Source organism: Girardinichthys multiradiatus, chromosome 13, assembly GCF_021462225.1.
Source record: "Girardinichthys multiradiatus isolate DD_20200921_A chromosome 13, DD_fGirMul_XY1, whole genome shotgun sequence".
NCBI lineage: Eukaryota > Metazoa > Chordata > Actinopteri > Cyprinodontiformes > Goodeidae > Girardinichthys > Girardinichthys multiradiatus.
The window spans coordinates 20,629,933-20,649,599 of record NC_061806.1 but is presented as its reverse complement, the minus strand read 5'-3'; the positions used below and the strand labels follow the sequence as shown (position 1 = coordinate 20,649,599).

General features: G+C 39.5%; 1 protein-coding gene across 1 annotated transcript; it reads left to right on the top strand.

Annotated features, from left to right (window-relative positions):
• Positions 1-15,063: 15,063 nt before the first annotated feature.
• On the top strand, positions 15,064-19,467 carry sp8a (sp8 transcription factor a). Its single transcript, XM_047383856.1, has 2 exons — positions 15,064-15,504; positions 15,803-19,467. Exons 1-2 carry the CDS (start codon positions 15,487-15,489, stop codon positions 16,997-16,999), a joined length of 1,215 nt encoding a protein of 404 aa, XP_047239812.1. The 5' UTR covers positions 15,064-15,486; the 3' UTR covers positions 17,000-19,467.
• The last annotated feature ends 200 nt before the right edge of the window (positions 19,468-19,667 follow it).

Below are 19,667 nucleotides of genomic sequence, written 5' to 3'. Positions count from 1 at the left end.
GTTTATGGTCATTTCTTGCATTTCTGATATTTTTAGCAGTTTATTGGGATTTTAGAGATGTAAAATTTAAATACTATATTATTCTGCATTAATACAAAGATTAAGGGGATGACTTAGCAGAAAATTGGTTGTTGTTGACATACTGCATGCTTTTAAAGCCTCAGCTTTAATGCTTTTTTTTGCATTCTTAAAATGGTGATGCTATGAGCTGTTAAACTGGTTCACGGTGCCATTCCTTTGCTTTGAAACTGCCGCTTGTTGTGGAAAGTTTAGAAGATTTTAACATCTGTGCTGTCCCGCCCAATTGAGTTGCAAAGATGGATCATAACAAATTTTACTGCCACACCCCTAAATGTCAGGCTGTCAGTTGTTTATATAGCACATCCTGCTTTAAATCCAATTTACGCTTACATTTCTACACCATTCAGTATTTCCAAGCACAGTGGTGCAACATGCTTTTAAACTCAGTAGTTTGTATGTCAAAAAGGGGCATCCTGAACACTGTTTGTACAACAAACTATGCATGTTTTTGTATTCATCTGCAAACTAAATATTTTGCCCATTCTTTACAAAATAGCTCAAGCTCAGTCAGACTAGATTGAGCGCATCTGTGAACGGCAATTTGCAAGACTTGCCACAGGTTCACAGTTTTATTTAAGTTTTAACTTTGACTGGGCCATTCCAGCACAATAACATGCTTTGAACGAAACCTTTCTGTTGCAATTCTGGCTGTATGTTCATGGTCATTGTCATGTCTGAAGTTTAACTTCCACCCCGGCCTTAACCATTTAATGCCCTCTTACAAGTTTTTTTTTTTTTTTTTTTCCAGAATTGCTCTGCATTAAATGTCATCCATCATTCCATCAACTCTGACCAGCTTCTCTGACTGCTAAATAAAAGTATTTCCAAAGCATGATACTGTCTTCACCTTGTTTCTTTAGTTTTTTTTAACTGTGGCTTTCTTCTTGCCACTCTTCCATCCGGCCTTTGTGGATGAGTATCAACAAGAAAGCCATTGTTGTATAATTTTTGCTCTTCAGTTTATAATACTTTGTGTTGATCTCTTGCGTAAAATCCCAGACTGTTTATCTGAATCGCACTTTTCTGAAATCGCTAAATAAAATTTATCTTTTGTGACACCTCTTTGATCCAAACTAAACTCAAAAAACATGTTTTACATTCAGAGCTGAACTGTTAGGTGATTATTAATTGAAAAATCCTAATCCTCGGCAGCAAGCTATGTTCTGAAATTACACTGCTTTCGACATTCACTGATCTGACTATGGGTTTTCTGTCTGATTTTAACCATGAGGCCTGAACAGTCTGAAATTACAAGTCCGGCTGTTCATGAAGAAACTTCAAAGAAACATTGACAAAGAGCAGAATGTACAGAATGTGTCTGCTGGCGACACATTGCTGAGTAATTTACTCCCATCCCCTCAGTGTCGTACCTTCATTCATCTACAGGTTTAAATTACATTAATGTGTGTTTCCTATCTGCAACTTCCAGGTCAAACAGTTTTCTTTTAAAAATGACACCAAAGGGATGACAGAAGCATTAAGGGAGGGTCATCAGAGAACCCGTGTTCCACCTGCAGGTTAAAATGACACAGAGAGGTCACAGATCATGAAGATGGAAAAAGCCCCATTAGGCAGGCTGCATCCATGTGTTGAACGCAAAGGGAAAACTTTGAACTGGGATTGAAATGTGTTTCTATCCTCCTTTAAATGTAGCTGGAATTGTGAGAATTAGAGAGTAAAATGCCAATTCTCAGAGTGACACTTAGCTACATTTCTTGCATAACGTCCTCAATGGGTTCAGGATTTTTAAACAAACAACCAAACTCAGATCTCAGATCTGAACTCGAAGATGCAGAATTAAGATGAACCCAAAGACTGTTAAAGAGGATGGGACCCCTGCTATGCTGCTTTCAGACTGTGAGCAAGTATGTGTTCAAACAGTCTCTTTGAAGCTAAATGCGAAATGATTAAGTCTGCTTAGAAGTCTGCATGGATCTTTGGTGTGTGTTGCCCCTTGCGTGCATGTAACTCTTTGAAGATGGTACTCTTGTATGAAGCAGAGGAAGACCTTTACTGCCAGCACTAAGTGGAGGGTGCAGCACACTATAAAGATCCAAGATAACTATGTAGGTATGTGTGTGTGTCCACGGGAGTGTGTAGTTCAGGCAAGACAAGACATGACTTGCAGACCTGGTAGAGCTGACGCCAACTTCTTGTTTCTGGCTGTCTGTGTATGTCAATGACAGCCCAGAGGCAGCACACGTGTGTGTAGGTGTGCGTGCGTGCCTGTATGTGTGTGTGTGTGTGTGTGTGTGTGTGTGTGTGTGTGTGTGTGTATGTCTGTGTGTGGTTAGCCAGGGAAAAAAAAGTTTCATGTTTGATGGGAACCATAAAAGAAGAAAAAAAAAACAGTAACCATGAAATCATCTTAGAAACCACCTGAATCTGCCTGGTCTCAGATATTGTGCGGGAATTTGGGTGCTAGTAAGAGAAAGACAGAGCATCAAAGAGACTACGGGATGCATACTGACCAAATGCATTTTTTAATGCCCTCAGCTAACCTACCCTGTTTGATAATCCTGCAAAGCTGAGTTTGTGTATTTGTCTGTTCAAACACTTGATTGTCACGTACACTGAAAAATGCACCCATTTTCAGCCAAATCTGTGGGTGTTTTGCATTTCTTTGTGGAATAAATTAACAATTTGTTGCATGGACAATTAGCATGAAAATGCAAGAGGATTCTTTCCAGTCAATTTAACATCAGACCATGTCTCTGTGCTTTTCTTAACCCCATCACCTCCTCTGCACCCCCATCCCCTTAATTTTAGGGCAGGCATTGTGGAGAGGTGAATCGCTATGAGAGAGAGGGGGGGAATATAGCGTAAACAGTGCATTTAACCAAGAGACTGCATGGGGAAGAAATTACAAAGGTGATGTGCCCAGGGCAGCAGAGACTTTAACTTCGTAGTTTCTTCTGGCAGCTGATGATAATCTCACCTAAACTGAACTATACAGCATTCAGTATAAAACCAGATCGGTTTGTTGCCTCTGGTGCTTTATTTTTGATAATTTAGTAACGAACATTAACCCGGACAGAGAGTGTCCAGGTTAATGTTAAAAGTTAAATCTTAAAAAAAACAAAACTTTATGATCGTGTAACGTTCAGCTGTTACTGTAAACAAATTGTACACTTGTAGTACTAAATAAGTTACACCTGAAGTATTAACAGTAGTAACAGTTGCAGCATTAGCATTGTGTTTAAACGCACATCATCTGAAGTGTGTGTGGATGTCTACTGAATGACCAGCTGTGGTTATGTTGGGACCCACAGCCATGGATTTCAACATTAAACTCCGGTACGGACTTTTCTGGAACTTTCAAAATAAAGTGCATTAACCTTCTTCCGGCACAGCCAGGAAACGGGATAACTGCGGACTTCCTGTGACGCCACTACCCACATAAAAGCACAGCTGTTGCTACATCCGCCCTCTTCCACATGTGATCATGGGGATAGGGGAGACAAACGCGCTGATGTCTCTTTGCTGGCAAAAAGACATAAACTCTTCAAACTAGATCCAAGAGTGTCATAAGATCACGCGATCATATGCACAAGTTAAGTATGAGTGGATCACTGTTTGTGGACCCGGTGATTTCATTCATAAAGAGGGGAAATTAAGGTATAAGCATTGCTTACTTTCTCTCCGAGGCCTGCCAAAACTGTGTCGCAGAGAAATCACCAGTAGAGAAGCTGTTTCTACAAGCCGAGTCTGAAGGAAGGACTAGGCCCGCACCGCCGTGTTTACGGTAATGCACAGCTGGTTGACGGACAGAACGAGCCGCCCAGCTACAGCTCCGGAGCTAACCCTTTTGTTCACAGAGCGAACGCACCTTCAACCCCCGAGGTTAGCTGTTGAACTCAGCTATCTTGGTGCTAGCAGGCTATCTGCAGCACATGTGTTCAGGTTGTGTTCTTTGTGTGTTTTCAAAGTTAAGACACTTTACTTGAAGGGTTATTTTAAACAGAAGATTGATCATAACGCGCCATCCGCGCTTATGCATTTGAACCCTTTTATTGACCGAGGTTTTTTAAAGGTATGTGTTTGTTTCTGGTGCTAAGCTATTAGCTTTTTTTGTTAGCTCAAATGCTAACCGCTTAGAACACGTGCTTGCTACTAAAGAGTATTTAACAGAAAGGTTGTTAATTTTCAAGCTAGTGAATAATAGTCCCTGAACATCATTTACTAGATTTGATAACTGAGTAAATACCATTAAGCCCCATTTCTCCAGAAAGATTTGGCTCCAAAATACTCCCTTAATAATATTTCTTCAAATATTATTTTAATAAATAAAGGCAGCTAATTAGACACCGTTGAGAAATGGTCATCCAGAAGGTTGGTTTTATTCAGCAAATCATTATTTAAAACATTATTTTATTAAAATAATATTTTATCTGATCTTGCATTGTGAAGGTTTGTCTAGATGTTGCTGATTATTGCCTAAGTTGGTTCCAAGACTAACTTAACTTCATTTCCAGATTCTTCAAGATAATCATTGGTTCTCAAATATAAACATTGCATGATAATGTTGCATCACTCTTTTGTTCATGGTTTTCAATCATCTTTAACCAACTTGTTCATATTGTACATAGTCCATTAATCTTCATTATTCTTTAATTCTGCTTGGTAGTTTAGTTGGATTGTTTTAGCAAAGTAAAGAGTTTGATTGAAATATGTTTGACTTTGAGTTGACTTATTTTTGTTAATAAATTCTTGTATTTTAAGAAATCGTGTGAATTAATTCCATATATGTACAGAGTTTATGCTGTTCAATAATGTCAGAGCTCGTCTCACACCTTTCTATTTTGTCCTAATACCATCGCCTTACTGGGCTGGTATTCACAGGACAACCCTTAACAAACCTAAATATTATTTGATAAAATATTAATATTAAATAATATTCTCAGATTCATAATCCTAACAGTTAACACCAGCATTTTTTTAGAAAGGAGTGTTCGAAGCATAACTGGGAGAAGTGGGTGGCTGCCATTATGGTGCCTGAAGAACTTAAGAAATCAATGTTACTGAAGTTTACACCAGCAGTGGCATATTCCACAATTGTATTGGAAGAATTGCTTCATAAATATTAGCTGTGGAATTGCAACATCGAAAAAAAATGAAACAAAAACGGTCACAAACAAGTCACAATGTTGAGCTCAGAACTGTTGATACATATTACAACCTTGATAGCTAATAATATTAATAATAAAAGTTGGCTATAAACCAGAGATAAACGTGTTGCAGAAAATTTCTGACCATGTTTTTTCTTCTGGAAATCACAAAAAACAGACGTTTCCATCACTGATTATCGGTGGGTGGGTGGTAGCGGTCTATTCAATCACCACTTGACTTAGACAAACAGATGGCCTGATGGCCTTAAACTCACAATGCAAAACCAGAATGCACACACCCAAAGGTTGACCTGGACCAAGCACCACTGAAGTAGCACTGATCAGTGCACCGAGTCCATTCATCTGTTCCGAAAGTGAGAAATGATGCCTGGAAGTGTATGATTATGCTCCTGGGCTTATAGGCATCAATCAGTGGACACACCTACATTAAGCACGGAGAAGACACAAAAACCCTGAAAAATGAACAGCAGTAAATTAATCTCTTCTTCTGAAAGCTGTGTGTGGCTGTGTGTGGAGTAGAAGAGGGATGAATGGTGATAGTAGAATAGAGAGCTGCGATCACGGTCAGAGCAGGATTTAATCAAGGAGAAGGAGTCAGTACAAGTTAGCCTAAATGTGGGCTCAGTGGAGTTTGTTGTCTTCAGTAGTTGGAGTTGAACTGGTTTTTAGCTTATAAAAAGTATTACAAAAACTTCAAAAGTTTAAAGAAACTACAGGTATAAATAAGTATTTGGCAGCACCAGTTTATCTCCTGCTCTGTCTTGATTCTCTTCTTTTATTGTCTTCTCTTTCTTTGGTTTGTTTTATTAACGCTTTTGTTCTCTTGTCCTTGCCGTCTTTAGCCAAGAAAAGTTCCCATAAAAACAAGTTGAAGGGCATAGATGAAACACTCTGTTTTAAATGAAAAATTGCTGGAAAAAGGGCCCCACCCCTCCAACCACCCACAACCTGGACGACCCTGTAAGGATTACAGGTCCTTCTCAAAATATTAGCATATTGTGATAAAGTTCATTATTTTCCATAATGTCATGATGAAAATTTAACATTCATATATTTTAGATTCATTGCACACTAACTGAAATATTTCAGGTCTTTTATTGTCTTAATACGGATGATTTTGGCATACAGCTCATGAAAACCCAAAATTCCTGTCTCACAAAATTAGCATATTTCATCCGACCAATAAAAGAAAAGTGTTTTTAATACAAAAAACGTCAACCTTCAAATAAACATGTACATTTATGCACTCAATACTTGGTCGGGAATCCTTTTGCAGAAATGACTGCTTCAATACGGCGTGGCATGGAGGCAATCAGCCTGTGGCACTGAGGTCTTATGGAGGCCCAGGATGCTTTGATAGCGGCCTTTAGCTCATCCAGAGTGTTGGGTCTTGAGTATCTCAACGTTCTCTTCACAATATCCCACAGATTCTCTATGTTGTTCAGGTCAGGAGAGTTGGCAGGCCAATTGAGCACAGTGATACCATGGTCAGTAAACCATTTACCAGTGGTTTTGGCACTGTGAGCAGGTGCCAGGTCGTGCTGAAAAATGAAATCTTCATCTCCATAAAGCTTTTCAGCAGATGGAAGCATGAAGTGCTCCAAAATCTCCTGATAGCTAGCTGCATTGACCCTGCCCTTGATAAAACACAGTGGACCAACATCAGCAGCTGACACGGCACCCCAGACCATCACTGACTGTGGGTACTTGACACTGGACTTCTGGCATTTTGGCATTTCCTTCTCCCCAGTCTTCCTCCAGACTCTGGCACCTTGATTTCCGAATGACATGCAGAATTTGCTTTCATCTGAAAAAAGTACTTTGGACCACTGAGCAACAGTCCAGTGCTGCTTCTCTGTAGCCCAGGTCAGGCGCTTCTGCCACTGTTTCTGGTTCAAAAGTGGCTTGACCTGGGGAATGCGGCACCTGTAGCCCATTTCCTGCACACGCCTGTGCACAGTGGCTCTGGATGTTTCTACTCCAGACTCAGTCCACTGCTTCCACAGGTCCCCCAAGGTCTGGAATCGGACCTTCTCCACAATCTTCCTCAGGGTCCGGTCACCTCTTCTCGTTGTGCAGCGTTTTCTGCCACACGTTTTCCTTCCCACAGACTTCCCACTGAGGTGCCTTGATACAGCACTCTGGGAACAGCCTATTCGTTCAGAAATTTCTTTCTGTGTCTTACCCTCTTGCTTGAGGGTGTCAATAGTGGCCTTCTGGACAGCAGTCAGGCCGGCAGTCTTACCCATGATTGGGGTTTTGAGTGATGAACCAGACTGGGAGTTTTAAAGGCCTCAGGAATCTTTTGCAGGTGTTTAGAGTTAACTCGTTGATTCAGATGATGAGGTTCATAGCTCGTTTAGAGACCCTTTTAATGATATGCTAATTTTGTGAGATAGGAATTTTGGGTTTTCATGAGCTGTATGCCAAAATCATCCGTATTAAGACAATAAAAGACCTGAAATATTTCAGTTAGTGTGCAATGAATCTAAAATATATGAATGTTAAATTTTCATCATGACATTATGGAAAATAATGAACTTTATCACAATATGCTAATATTTTGAGAAGGACCTGTAAATGGATAAATAAAACACACAAATAAATGTCTTCATACGTACTGAAAGTCACATTAATGGTTTTGTTGTTTACCTCAGACCAGTGGTGGTTCCTAATGTGGGCGATAAAGCTTTCTGCTGAGGGCGGCATGGTCTTGGGGGCGCTATTTGCTCAAAGAAAAAAGTTATCTGTCAGTTGAACAAGTTTTTGTTGTTTGGATGCCCAGTCAATGGGACTGATGCCCTTGTAAATATAGCTGTATGCTGCAGGTGGCTGATGATGCTGAAATTGTTTGATTTGCAGCAGCAAGGTTGGCACTGAAATAAAGGGCTATTTCACAGTTTTTAAAGAATGTGGACTGCATGTAAAATGTCCTAGTTTAAAATCCCAAATACTTAACCTAACGTGATTATTCTAAACTGAACAGAGATTAAACAACACAACCAGACATTCATGGATCCATTACTTTATTAGTGAAAGCACAAAAAAGAAAATTTTCAATGTACAAACTAAAATGGAGACAAACCTAAAAAGCATCATATATAATCTGGTCATTCAGGAAATTCTTTTTGGAGAGCATACAATTAGTATCTAGCAGATCAATACACTTTAGTTGGTGTGTTTCGCAAAAAGGTTCAACGAGTATTATGCCGTTGTCTCCATAACCAGTACGCATATTATTTTTATTATCATTTTTTTTATGTTAAATGCATTTCACCGATAACTTTTGCAACATTTTGGCAGATTACAACCATTTAGCAAATTGCTATGCGTAGTGGAAACTAATTGGCGGTGGCAGCATCAAACTGTAGGGAGGCTAAGGCAAGGATAATCAAAGAAAACCTGCTAGAGAATGCATTAGACTTCCTAAACGTAGAAGTGTTACGATAAAATTGTTTCGGGGTTGGACATAAACCCAACCAAGAATCTGTGGCAAGACTTGAACATCAATGTTAACAATCATTGATTCTATCTGGCTAATCTTAACTGACTGCCGCCCTAGATGGCAGCAACTGCCATTCAGTGTTTGTGGTAACTGTCAATAAGTGTCAATTAGTGAAGAAATCGTGACCCACTCTACTTTAAAGCTTAATTTAAATTCAGCCACATCAGAGGTTTTTAACCATAAATGGTCTGTTTGTGGTTCTGCCACACCATTAAAAGTCTTAATTAAGTCCAAACTTTGACTAGGCCTCTCCAAAACATTCTTTTTTCAGCCACTCGGAGCAGCATAAGCCAAGGGCACTTGAGCTTGAAGTCGCAAACTGACGCCTAGAAAACCTTTTTAGGATTTTCTGCTAAAGTGGAATTCATGGTTCCTTCAATTACAGCAATTCATTCCGGTCCCAAAAAAGCATAGCAGCTCCAGACTATCATACTGCTGCCATTGATGTTCTGTTTTTAATTGTGAATTTTGAAAACTGCTGTTTGCTTGTTGGCAATTTCTCTTTGCAAGTTATTGGCACAATTTTCATCCCTCTCAGTAGTTGGTGCTTTTCAATTTTACATGAATTTCTCTTTTCTCTCCTCGGGTGTGGTCATATTGGATGAAACAGCAACACCTTGCCAATAAGGCAATTGATCACAAATGCTCACAAACATCAATCTCATGATGTAGACAGCTTTGGTGAAATCGCTCTGATAAAAGATACCATTTTGCAGCACAAGTGTGAGCTTGTGTGTGTGTGTGTGTGTGTGTGTGTGTGGCAGAAACTGAATGAGAACTTTTCATCCACTCCACTTACTAATCACAGTCTCATTCTCTCCGGCCCTGCATAATTCTACTTCTCGCCTTTATAAATCTTGCTCCACACTCCACCTCTTCCTCTCCGTTTGAGGGCAGAGACAGCAGATGTGTTGGCAGCTTAAATGACCTCTGTGATGTATGACTTAACAAACCAAGAGCATCCATCAACACCAACCGAAGCGTGTTGCTTGTGTGTTGAAAAAAAAGTGGTACTACTAGTGAAGTGCAGTTTGAATTCACATCCAGCCCCAAATTTGCAGAAGTTTTAACTCTGCATTTCTTCCTCTTTATATGATTGGGATGCGTCTGTTGGTACTTAGGTAGATATGCTGCATACATGAATGTGAATGAAGCAGTTGAGCAGTATAATTAAATTGGCTTCACATCTTTGAATGAGAGTTGCACAATATGTCCCCTACATGTATTCTTACATGTGAGCACGCAGAAGCATCCTTAGATTTCGACAAAGATCTTAGCAAATAAATGTGTTAATGCACCGAATTTAGCTTTGTTGCAAAATTACCACAATGCATGTATAAGAAAAAACATTGAGCAGGGATTCATTGGTCCTTTATTTAGATTTCAAAATGAATGGCAATGTCATGGTTTCATCTGAGCAACTCCAGAGTCGTCCATCAGCCCTTTGATGACAGACAGCAGACAAACCCTCTCAGTGCAGTAATTACAGGAAGCAAAGAAGGAGCTGCTTCAGGCACATCCTGACGAAACATCACCTGGATGACTTCCCTCGACTGTTAGACAGGATCAATTTGTTTTGAGGGTTAAGAGATTATGGGATTGAAAAGACAAATTAAAAATGCAGTCAGTACCTCTTGAATCTGATTTCAACACCTAGCTACTAAACAGGGTTGTCACAAGAGGGTCAACAGAGTCTAACACCTAAAGTGCCTTGACAAAGCATTCATACTCCATGAAGTTACAGGTCTATATGTCTTTACTATCTATACACATCGAGACTGAAGTTTCTGACCATTAGTCTTTGTTTATCCATCTATTTTATTATACCTACTTGCTCCTTGCAAGTAGGTATAATAAAATGGGAGGAATAGTTCTTACCTCCAGTGCTCATTGGGAGACAGGGGGGGGTACACTCTGGAGAGGTCACGAGTTCCATCACAGGGCAACACATAAAAAAAGGACAAACAACTTTAATTTGTGAACAGTTAACCTAACATTCATGTTTTTTATGGTGGGCGAAAACCGGAGTATGTAGAGAGAAGCCACACACCTGGAGAAAACCTGCACAATTCTTTCTGTAATATAACAGTGCCAACCACTGCACCACCATGCAACCCCTTTGCAAAATAGCTCAACATCATTCAGATTAGATGGAAAGCATCCGGTAACAGCGATATTTTAGTCTTTGGGTCTGGGCTTTCACTGGGTCTCTCTGAATTGGCTATGATATGCATTATATTGTAGCTCTGGCTGTAAGTTTATCGTAATTGTATGCTAAAAGGTGAACTTCCTTGGCAACCTTTAATAGGTTTTCTTCCAGGATTGTCCTGTGTTTAGCTCAATCTATTTTCCCATAAACTCTGACAGGCTTCCCTGTCCCTCCTGAAGAAAACCATCCCCACAGTATGATGCTTCTACCACCATGTTCCACCATGATTATGGTTTGTTCAGGGTGATGTGCAGTATCTCTTGAAACATGTAGGTTCTTGCATGTAGGCCAAAAGGTTAAATGTCAGTCATCTTACTACAGCACCTTCCTCCACATATCTGTTTATGTGGCACACTGCAAATGGTTCTTCTTGTAGATGTCTTTCCACCATGCCTTTACACCTCTTTCTTTTTCCATCAACGTAGCTGAGCTGTGGATCTCTGCAGCTCATCCAGAGGGTCTTTTGTCTGCATCTGTAATCAATGCTCTTGTTGCTGGCCTGTCAGTTTAGGTAAAAACTGTTGCCTCAGTAGGTGGCATTTTCAGATGATGGATTGAGCTGTAAGCCATGAGATTTTTAAACTTGGAGTGTTCTTCAATTAGCTAACCCTGCTGCTAAAAAGCCTTTTCCCCGACCAGTCTCCTGTGTTCCTTGGTGATCATGATACTGTGTGTTCTCTTATGTTTTCTAACAAACATCGGAGGCCTTCAGGCAGCAAAACTTTGCTTACTAATTAGCTGAATAGCTTCTAATAGCAATCAGTTTGCCTTGATTTTTTTTTCAGGGTGTCAGAGTGAAGACTATTGACCCGCTACTTTTCAAGCTGTGATTTGCTACTTTGCGTTGGTCTATTACATAAAATGCCAATAAAATACAGTACTTTTGCACTGTATCTTCCTTTTTCTTTCACAAACACAAACCAATCAGCTAAACACCTGGTCACCCTGATTATTTTTTTGTCGTGTTGAACAGATTTTCTTTTGACTCTTCTTATTCTCCTGCTAATTGTCTCAGCGGGACAGCCGATCACGATAGCTGCAAAAAGCAACCCAAGGGACCGGGACAGTAGGGGGGGCAGCAAGAGGAAATAAAATACTTCACCCACCCCTCTCCCTGAGAATTGCCAGATCTTTATTTCACTCTTTTCTCTCTGCTCTTTTTGTCTCAGCACCCACAAAGTGATTGGAAAGCTCCCAACAATCTTTTTTTGTCGACGTTCGATGGCGCGTGATAATGTGGTCATTATCATCGCCAAAGGAACAGGTTGAGGCTTTGGACAGGGTTTCATTGGGTGCCCTTTAAGCACACACATGCACAGTCTCACATTCACACACACACTTTCAGTGTGGGAAAAGAATGCGTCTAAAAGAGAGGGACAGCTGTTTGGCTGGCTTGTGAGGATGGCGATCAGGTTAAAGGGAGGATGGCCTACTGTAAACTCCACCTGTGCACACAGCCAAGCCTCAGGCTGCAGAGGACAGCAGACGCCAGTGTGGAGGCCTCTCATTTTGTCAGGATAATAGACCTTCTCACAATGTTGTCCTTGTCGAAATTACTTACTTGTAAAATCTCTAATTTTGAATTTTGCAGACATAACCTATTGTATTCTGCTAACTGGATTTGGGTACATTGTTAAATTATTATAACTGGAAGAAGCTAAATCTGTAGTAAGTGTTCAGAATTTTAATAAGAAAACTATCCCAGGAAAGTCATTGCTTATTGCTTCATGTGCAGAGCTGTACACCTTTAAACCGCCTCTGTTGTCTACATGTTCCTTTTTTATGGATTGCTTTTGTCAGCTTTTAAAATTTGCATCTGAGAAGTCCTAATTATTAACTCTTCATGTTCTCTGAAAGTTTGGTAAAATTTTCTCTGCTTATTTTATTCTGTCCTATGCAGTTGTTGTACCTGGACGTAATGGTGCATTTTGAAAACAGGAAAGTGGAAGAGTGGAGTCAATAAGAAGTGTTAACAGAGGCAGCACCAAGGGTGCCCCAGCAGGGGCATTCATTTGCAGAAGACGGGCACACTGTGGTCATTAAAGGAGGGACAATGTAAGAAACAATACTCAGATAGGCTGTGGTATTTAAACAACAGCCAACCTGAGGGGTTCCCAACAACTGAAGGAACCCGTAAGTGTCTGTCAGTGTGCTTGAGAAGTTAAGATACAAATTTAAAGGGAGCAGCAAGACAAGCTGACATGTAAGAGGGAATGTCCAGCCCGGCCTGACCCAACAATAAATTAATTTTGTGGTTGTATGGTGAAATGTGCAAAAGAAGTGAATATCACGGCATGCCAATCACTCTATGCCCGACTCCGTGCATATGAGTAAAGCAGAATAAAGCTCCTGAATTACTGTTGTCTAAAAGATTAGACACTGAACTACAAATGCCCCCTCCTATCTTCACCAAGAAGCTGGAAAGACCTTCACAGGGCCTGGATAAACATTACGCCTCCTTGCAAGCAAGCACAAAGAAAACATTTGCATGGTGGTATTACTTCTACATAACTGCATAATATAGGAATCTGACATTCCTTTCTAGTTTATCAATTTTTTTATATTTCTCAAATATTCTTCTTAGTACGTACTCTTAGACTCTATAAAATGTAAGCTTTCTGGTCATGCAAGCTGTTTTGTACTTTAGATTTACATTTGTGGAGTCCAGCTGACTTCACTCAGGCTGATCACAGACCAAACAAAATAAGCAGAACAAAATAAAAATAAAAAACACAGAAAATGCCAAAGAACACATTTAATGCTGCTTTTTCTTTAATTACAAATTTAAATGGAAATCAACATTTGTGCTTCTTGTTTATATATTATTAAGATTAATATAATTCTGGGTACTTCCCAGGGTTTTCGAACCTTGATTTTAGTCAGCTATGCCCAATTTAAGAATGGGATTACCCGTTTATCCATTCACACTCAGGCGATAAGGTTAAATCCCCAAACTATTTGAGCTTGAGAAAGGAGCTGTAAGGGTTGGAGTTTAAAAGACATTTATTTTGTGTTAAAACAGATTAAACTGTGGAGGCAGCGGTGGTGTCCTCCCTTCCCTCCCCAGGGCAGGCTGGAAACGCCCCAGGGACAGGATGAGCACAGCCTCTCATTTATCAGCATCTTCTTCTGCCTTGACTCACATCAGGAAGAAAGACTTTAGCGATTAGAGTTTTCTAACAAAGCCAGCCTGTCACAAAAAAAGAAACATTTAAAAGTCTAATTTGTCAAAAAAATAGAAAACATTCTCTATGATGCTAAAAAAAGGAATTCTAAGTTAAGTCAGCCTTAATTAACAGATACGACTCTGCTATAACTTGCTTTTTAACATTCTGTTTTACAGCTCATGCTCATGTGCAGATAGTATAGTATAGTATATAGAGTATAGGCTTTCAAAGGTTTACAAAGCTCTCTTGAAATACCAGGGTTTTCTGATGTAAAAAATGTGATCTTTAAAACAAAAAAATAATCCACTTTTAATGTGACATATAACCTGTAGCTATTATTCAACAACAAAAAAACAACTTATTTATTAGGGGGCAAAAATAATAAATAAATATAATATATTATCTACAAAGGTTGTTTAAATTGGTTCCACCTTTGAGTTTAAAGAACGTTGTAGAAAAATGAAAGAGTCTAATGTGATCAATAAACAAATCATATTTTGGATGAAATCTCAATCCTCTTTTAATTTTTTCTCCTTTAAACTGATTTTGGATATCTTTTTTAAACATATTATGAGATCAATTGTTTATGTAAGAAAATATACTTTAATCAGCCACAGGTCTCAGACATTAGGAGATGTTGCATTTATTTATTTTTATCTCATAACTTTTAACGCAAAATTAGACGGTTTTAATGAACCTCCTCCTCTATGTTCAGGCCTGAATGGGTCCATAGGACCAGGACTGAGTTAGCAGAACAACATAAATAAGATTTTTAGAGAGTATTATGTATGTATTTTGTGTTTACATGTTTTGAGACTATAAATGGTCGGTAATTGAGATACTTTCAAAAAAATCATCTGATTACTTTTCTGTTGAAGGCACCTCCAATTGTATAATTTACGCAAAATACGTTATCTTAATTAAAAATTGTATTTTATTATTTGGACTTTATTAAATGTTTTAGAAATTTCGATATCCCTCCGAGTCCTCCGATGCCTTGCAAAGGGCCAATATGCCTGAAACAAAGAAACTAATCTGTCCAGCTGCTATAAATATATCCTAAAACTAAGCCGTCTGATTTTTTGTTGCTTTGTTTTATATACGTTTGATTTTTTATTTTTTTTGGTTTAGGTGCTCCTAAGCTACTTTAGAGTTGATGTTTTCAGATTTATGATGGCCCCCAGCCTCTTAGCGCACAGATGTTTGGAGACGGTCTGCGCTGCTCTCTGATTGGTCAGCGGACTCTCAGCGGCGCTTCAAAGGCGCAGAGGAGCTCTAAGTAGAAAAGGAAACGGAGACGGAAACCTCAGACTGATTGGATCCAGTCAGAGCACACACATCACACCCTTAGACAGACATTACTCCCCGTCAGAGGAACATATCACCGCACGGTTCATGGCAGCGCTGTTAGGCGTAAGTGTTTGGTGTATTTCCTGAATTTTGATGGTTTTTGATTTTTTGTGTGTGTGAATGTAACTTAGTGTAGTTTGGTTTTCTTTTTTATATTGCCTATACAAAATAAATGATAGGATATTTTTATTTATCTCAAAAACGGCATTCTTCTTTTTATCTCTTGATTTCAGTGTAAAAGCTTGGTTCATTCTGAAAGTGTTGCATTTAAATGTGTCGCTAGTTTTAATGTTCGGGAAAGGAAGAATGTCAAACTTTAACCCTATACAGGTTGTTTATTTGTTTCCTTTTTCATATTTAGGAGGAACCGAGGCTAGGCAGCACCCCGTTGGCAATGCTGGCCGCCACCTGCAGTAGAATCGGGGACCCGACCCCCTCCTGCTCCCCTGCTCTGTCGGATGGAGCTCCGGGACTCACCAAAGGGTTTCACCCCTGGAGAAAGACTCCCCAGGCCAACAGTAGCGCGATCACAGCTTCCACTGGAATCTCAAGGAAAAATGATCCAGGACTGACATCAGAGGCCTCCAGCGCCTTCTCAGTGACACTTCCAAACTCTTCTTCAGGGAGTGATTTTTCGCTGTACCAGAGCGCCGTACCATCCTCAGATTACAGTGTTTCTGATTCCTCGCCCGCTCAGCGTCCGGTCTTCATGCCAAAATTCCCGTCCTCGGTGGAGGGGATAGCAGGGATTTATCAGAGAATGCATCCCTATGATTCCTGGTTAAAGCCATCGGGGGAGGTCAGTAACGGGTCTGCTGTATGGTGGGACATGGGCACCAACTGGGTTGACTCGCAGAACTCAGCTGGGTTACAGTGCGCCTTGAGCGGCTATAGTAATGACTACAGCCCTGCCTTCAGCACTGGTGCGTCTCAGCACCTGCTCCACGGCGCGCAGCATCTGTTTGACGGCTTTCGGTCACCTGCCTACACAGAGGCTACGACCGCAGCACTTCCTCCGACAGGGGCCCCCGCCGTGTCTGTGCCGACACCCTCCAGGCCCTCGTCGCGCAAATATTCTGGTAGAGCTACCTGCGACTGTCCTAACTGTCAGGAGGCGGAGAGCCTCGGTCAGGGCGGTTTGAGTCCACGGCGGAGGAGCGTGCACAGCTGTCACATCCCGGGCTGTGGGAAAGTTTACGGCAAAACGTCCCACCTGAAAGCGCACCTGCGCTGGCACACCGGGGAGCGACCGTTCGTTTGCAACTGGCTCTTCTGCGGGAAACGCTTCACGCGTTCGGACGAGCTCCAGCGACACCTGCGCACGCACACCGGCGAGAAGCGCTTCGAGTGCCCTATGTGCCACAAGCGGTTCATGCGCTCCGACCACCTCAGCAAACACGCGAGGACGCACAGCTCGGAGGGCTCCGAGGACGGCGCCGACCCAGGTTCTCAGAAAGGGAGCGGGGACACGGACAACGGCGTCTCCGTTTGCTCGAGAGAGTCACCAGGGCTGCTTGAGGGCGACCAGAGCGCTCAGATCGAGAGATTAGCGGAATAACGATGTGGTAACAAATGGGAATTTGTTGACAGGAGCCTGAAAAGGGTTTTCATTGGACACTGAAACACTGAAATAGCACTTTATGGTTAACTTCAGCTGTGAAGTGTGTAAACACTGTCTCCTTACCTCAGCTGATAATTACAGACTTACAAGAAATGTGTTCACTACAGTTTCTTAGACACGTTTGATACATGCGCCTAATTTATTCTACGCGTCTTTCATATTCAATAAATCTTCAGAATCATACTGATGCATCTAATAAGTAATATTTAAGTTGATGTTCTAAAATATCTTACATAAAAAAATTAAATTGTTATAATTTATCAATGCTTGTCCCTGGTATTAATAAAACGGGAGAATTTTGTAAAGTCTTCTGTTTATTTAATTTTTTCAGGGAATTATGGAAAAGCTAATTTTTGATATATTCACAAGGCAAAAAAGGTGAGGAAAATGTATTACACAAGAATACGTTAAAGTAAAAATTTGCTTTACATCAAAAGAATCGGTCAAATGCAAACACACATATGTATATATATATATATATATATATATATCTCAGGTTTTCAGCTGTTTTGAAAAAGCTTAATAAAAACTTAATATTTCTCCCTCTTTAGTTCTGGTCTTGGTTGTCAGGTTGGATTGGTCCCTGACAAGGAGCTCTAAGATTTATTTTAGTCTGTTCAGTTCCTACTTGAATATTTACAGGGTTTTTAAAATCCATTTTTTCCCTAACTGCCTGTGCAGTGATTTAAGAACTCGTGTGACATGATTTATTTTCCTGGTGTTGGCCAGGAGCAGTACTCTGAATGAGTTGCAGCAGGCTAATATAATTTCTTTTACGGAGACCCACAATTAAAATAAATCTGACCAACTAAACATAAAAGAATGTGCCAGATTTTTGTGTCATCTTTTGACAGGAAAGTCTTTATTCTTTTAACTTTTTGAGATTGAAGTAGACTGAATAGCAGATTTCAGTCAGCTGGAACTATTAATAGCCAGTTTGGGTCCATAAGAGCATCTGGTTTCTACCATACTGTGTGGTTTTTAGCCTGGTTAAGTCAAGCTGAGTGCTGATTTTTGACCTTGCAGTTTTTGGGACAATACAATTAATTCTATGTTTTCTGTATTAAGTTGGAAGAAAATCTGACCTTTCCACTAAATGACAATATGGACATTTATCTGACTGTAATGGACTGTGGTCATATTATGACAAAAAACTTAAAATGTGTTCTTCTTATCAACATAGGCATGTGGGTCAATGTAGTAATGCTTCATAAATTGAGCTAGGGAGATGTTTGCGATATTTATAATGCAAAGAGCCATTTTTGCCCTCAGTCCAGCTAAATAAAACTGCTTTAGAGCCACTAATGTTACATATTCCTTTGAAAAAACATGGTTTATATTTTTTTATGAATATCTACTATAGGAAAAAAACATTAGCGAAAGTGGATGAATAGATTTTCTTTAATGGGATGTTGATAAGTGTGGAGAATGATGTAAAAACCCATATGGTTTCCAATCTTATCATAAAAACAATCTAAAATAAATATTACTAGTACTTTTAGTGTCATGCCGTTGTGAACCTTCAATGCAATTACTCCATAAAAAACTGAAAAATTGCTAAAACCTGTATTTGTTATTACATCTGTATTTAAAAAAACAACAATTTTCAGACAAAGTTATTAAGAGCCACAGTGGAAGGTCCAAAGAGCCACTTGTGGCTCTGGAGCCACAAGGCCCTGAGCTAGGGGGAACATGCAGATATTGAATGAAAGTGGTTTTACAATGGGACCTTGAGGAACGCCACATATTTGTTTGCTCAGATATATAATGGAAAAATGACACAGAATCACACATTCCTCTAAGTCTTCCACTCTGTCAGTGTTTGTGTCAAATGCAGAATTGAGGTCCACTCATCGTTCCTGAAACATAAGTGTTCATACGTTAGTCATTTAAAGTCTGGATGGTGAGATGTGTTGTCCTACATAAGGCCTACACACTAAGGGGAACATATAGATCTATTTAACATATATTAATAATAAACTGAGTCTGAGAAGAAAATCAATAACTATTCATTGGAAACTTTTTAAAGATTTCTAATGTTGATTTTCTGCTGGACAGTTTCATGTCAGTTTTTTGACAGGTCTCCAACTAAATAGAAATGTCAAAATGATTTCAGCTGTGTCCAACACCTCTCACATATAATTTAGTCAAGTTATTTACCAAACAACAGATTTGAATTTGAAATACAAACAGAGTTGCTAATTTCTGCAATTATTTGCATCGATCAAGTCTGTTTTAACCTGAACTTCTGTAGGGTTGCTTGCTAAAGTTGTTAGCAGAAGATGATGATTCTTATTTTTGTTTACTTTCAGATATTTAACTGGTACTGGTTTATTTATATAAGACTCAGATTTTTCATCATGCCCCAAAAATGTATTAAAGCAAATAAAATTTATTAAAATAAATTAAATGGATTCATTATTCTTCTTTTAAATATTATATTAATATTATTTTAATGCAATATTAGGTCATTGAAATACACATTCGATGACTCAACTAATGACTAAAAAAATCTTGCACTTTTATTGTGAAAAAAAAAAACAGTCATAGACAATAACTTACAACAAGGCTACCTACAAAAAAGTGCCGTTTTGACTTAAAAACT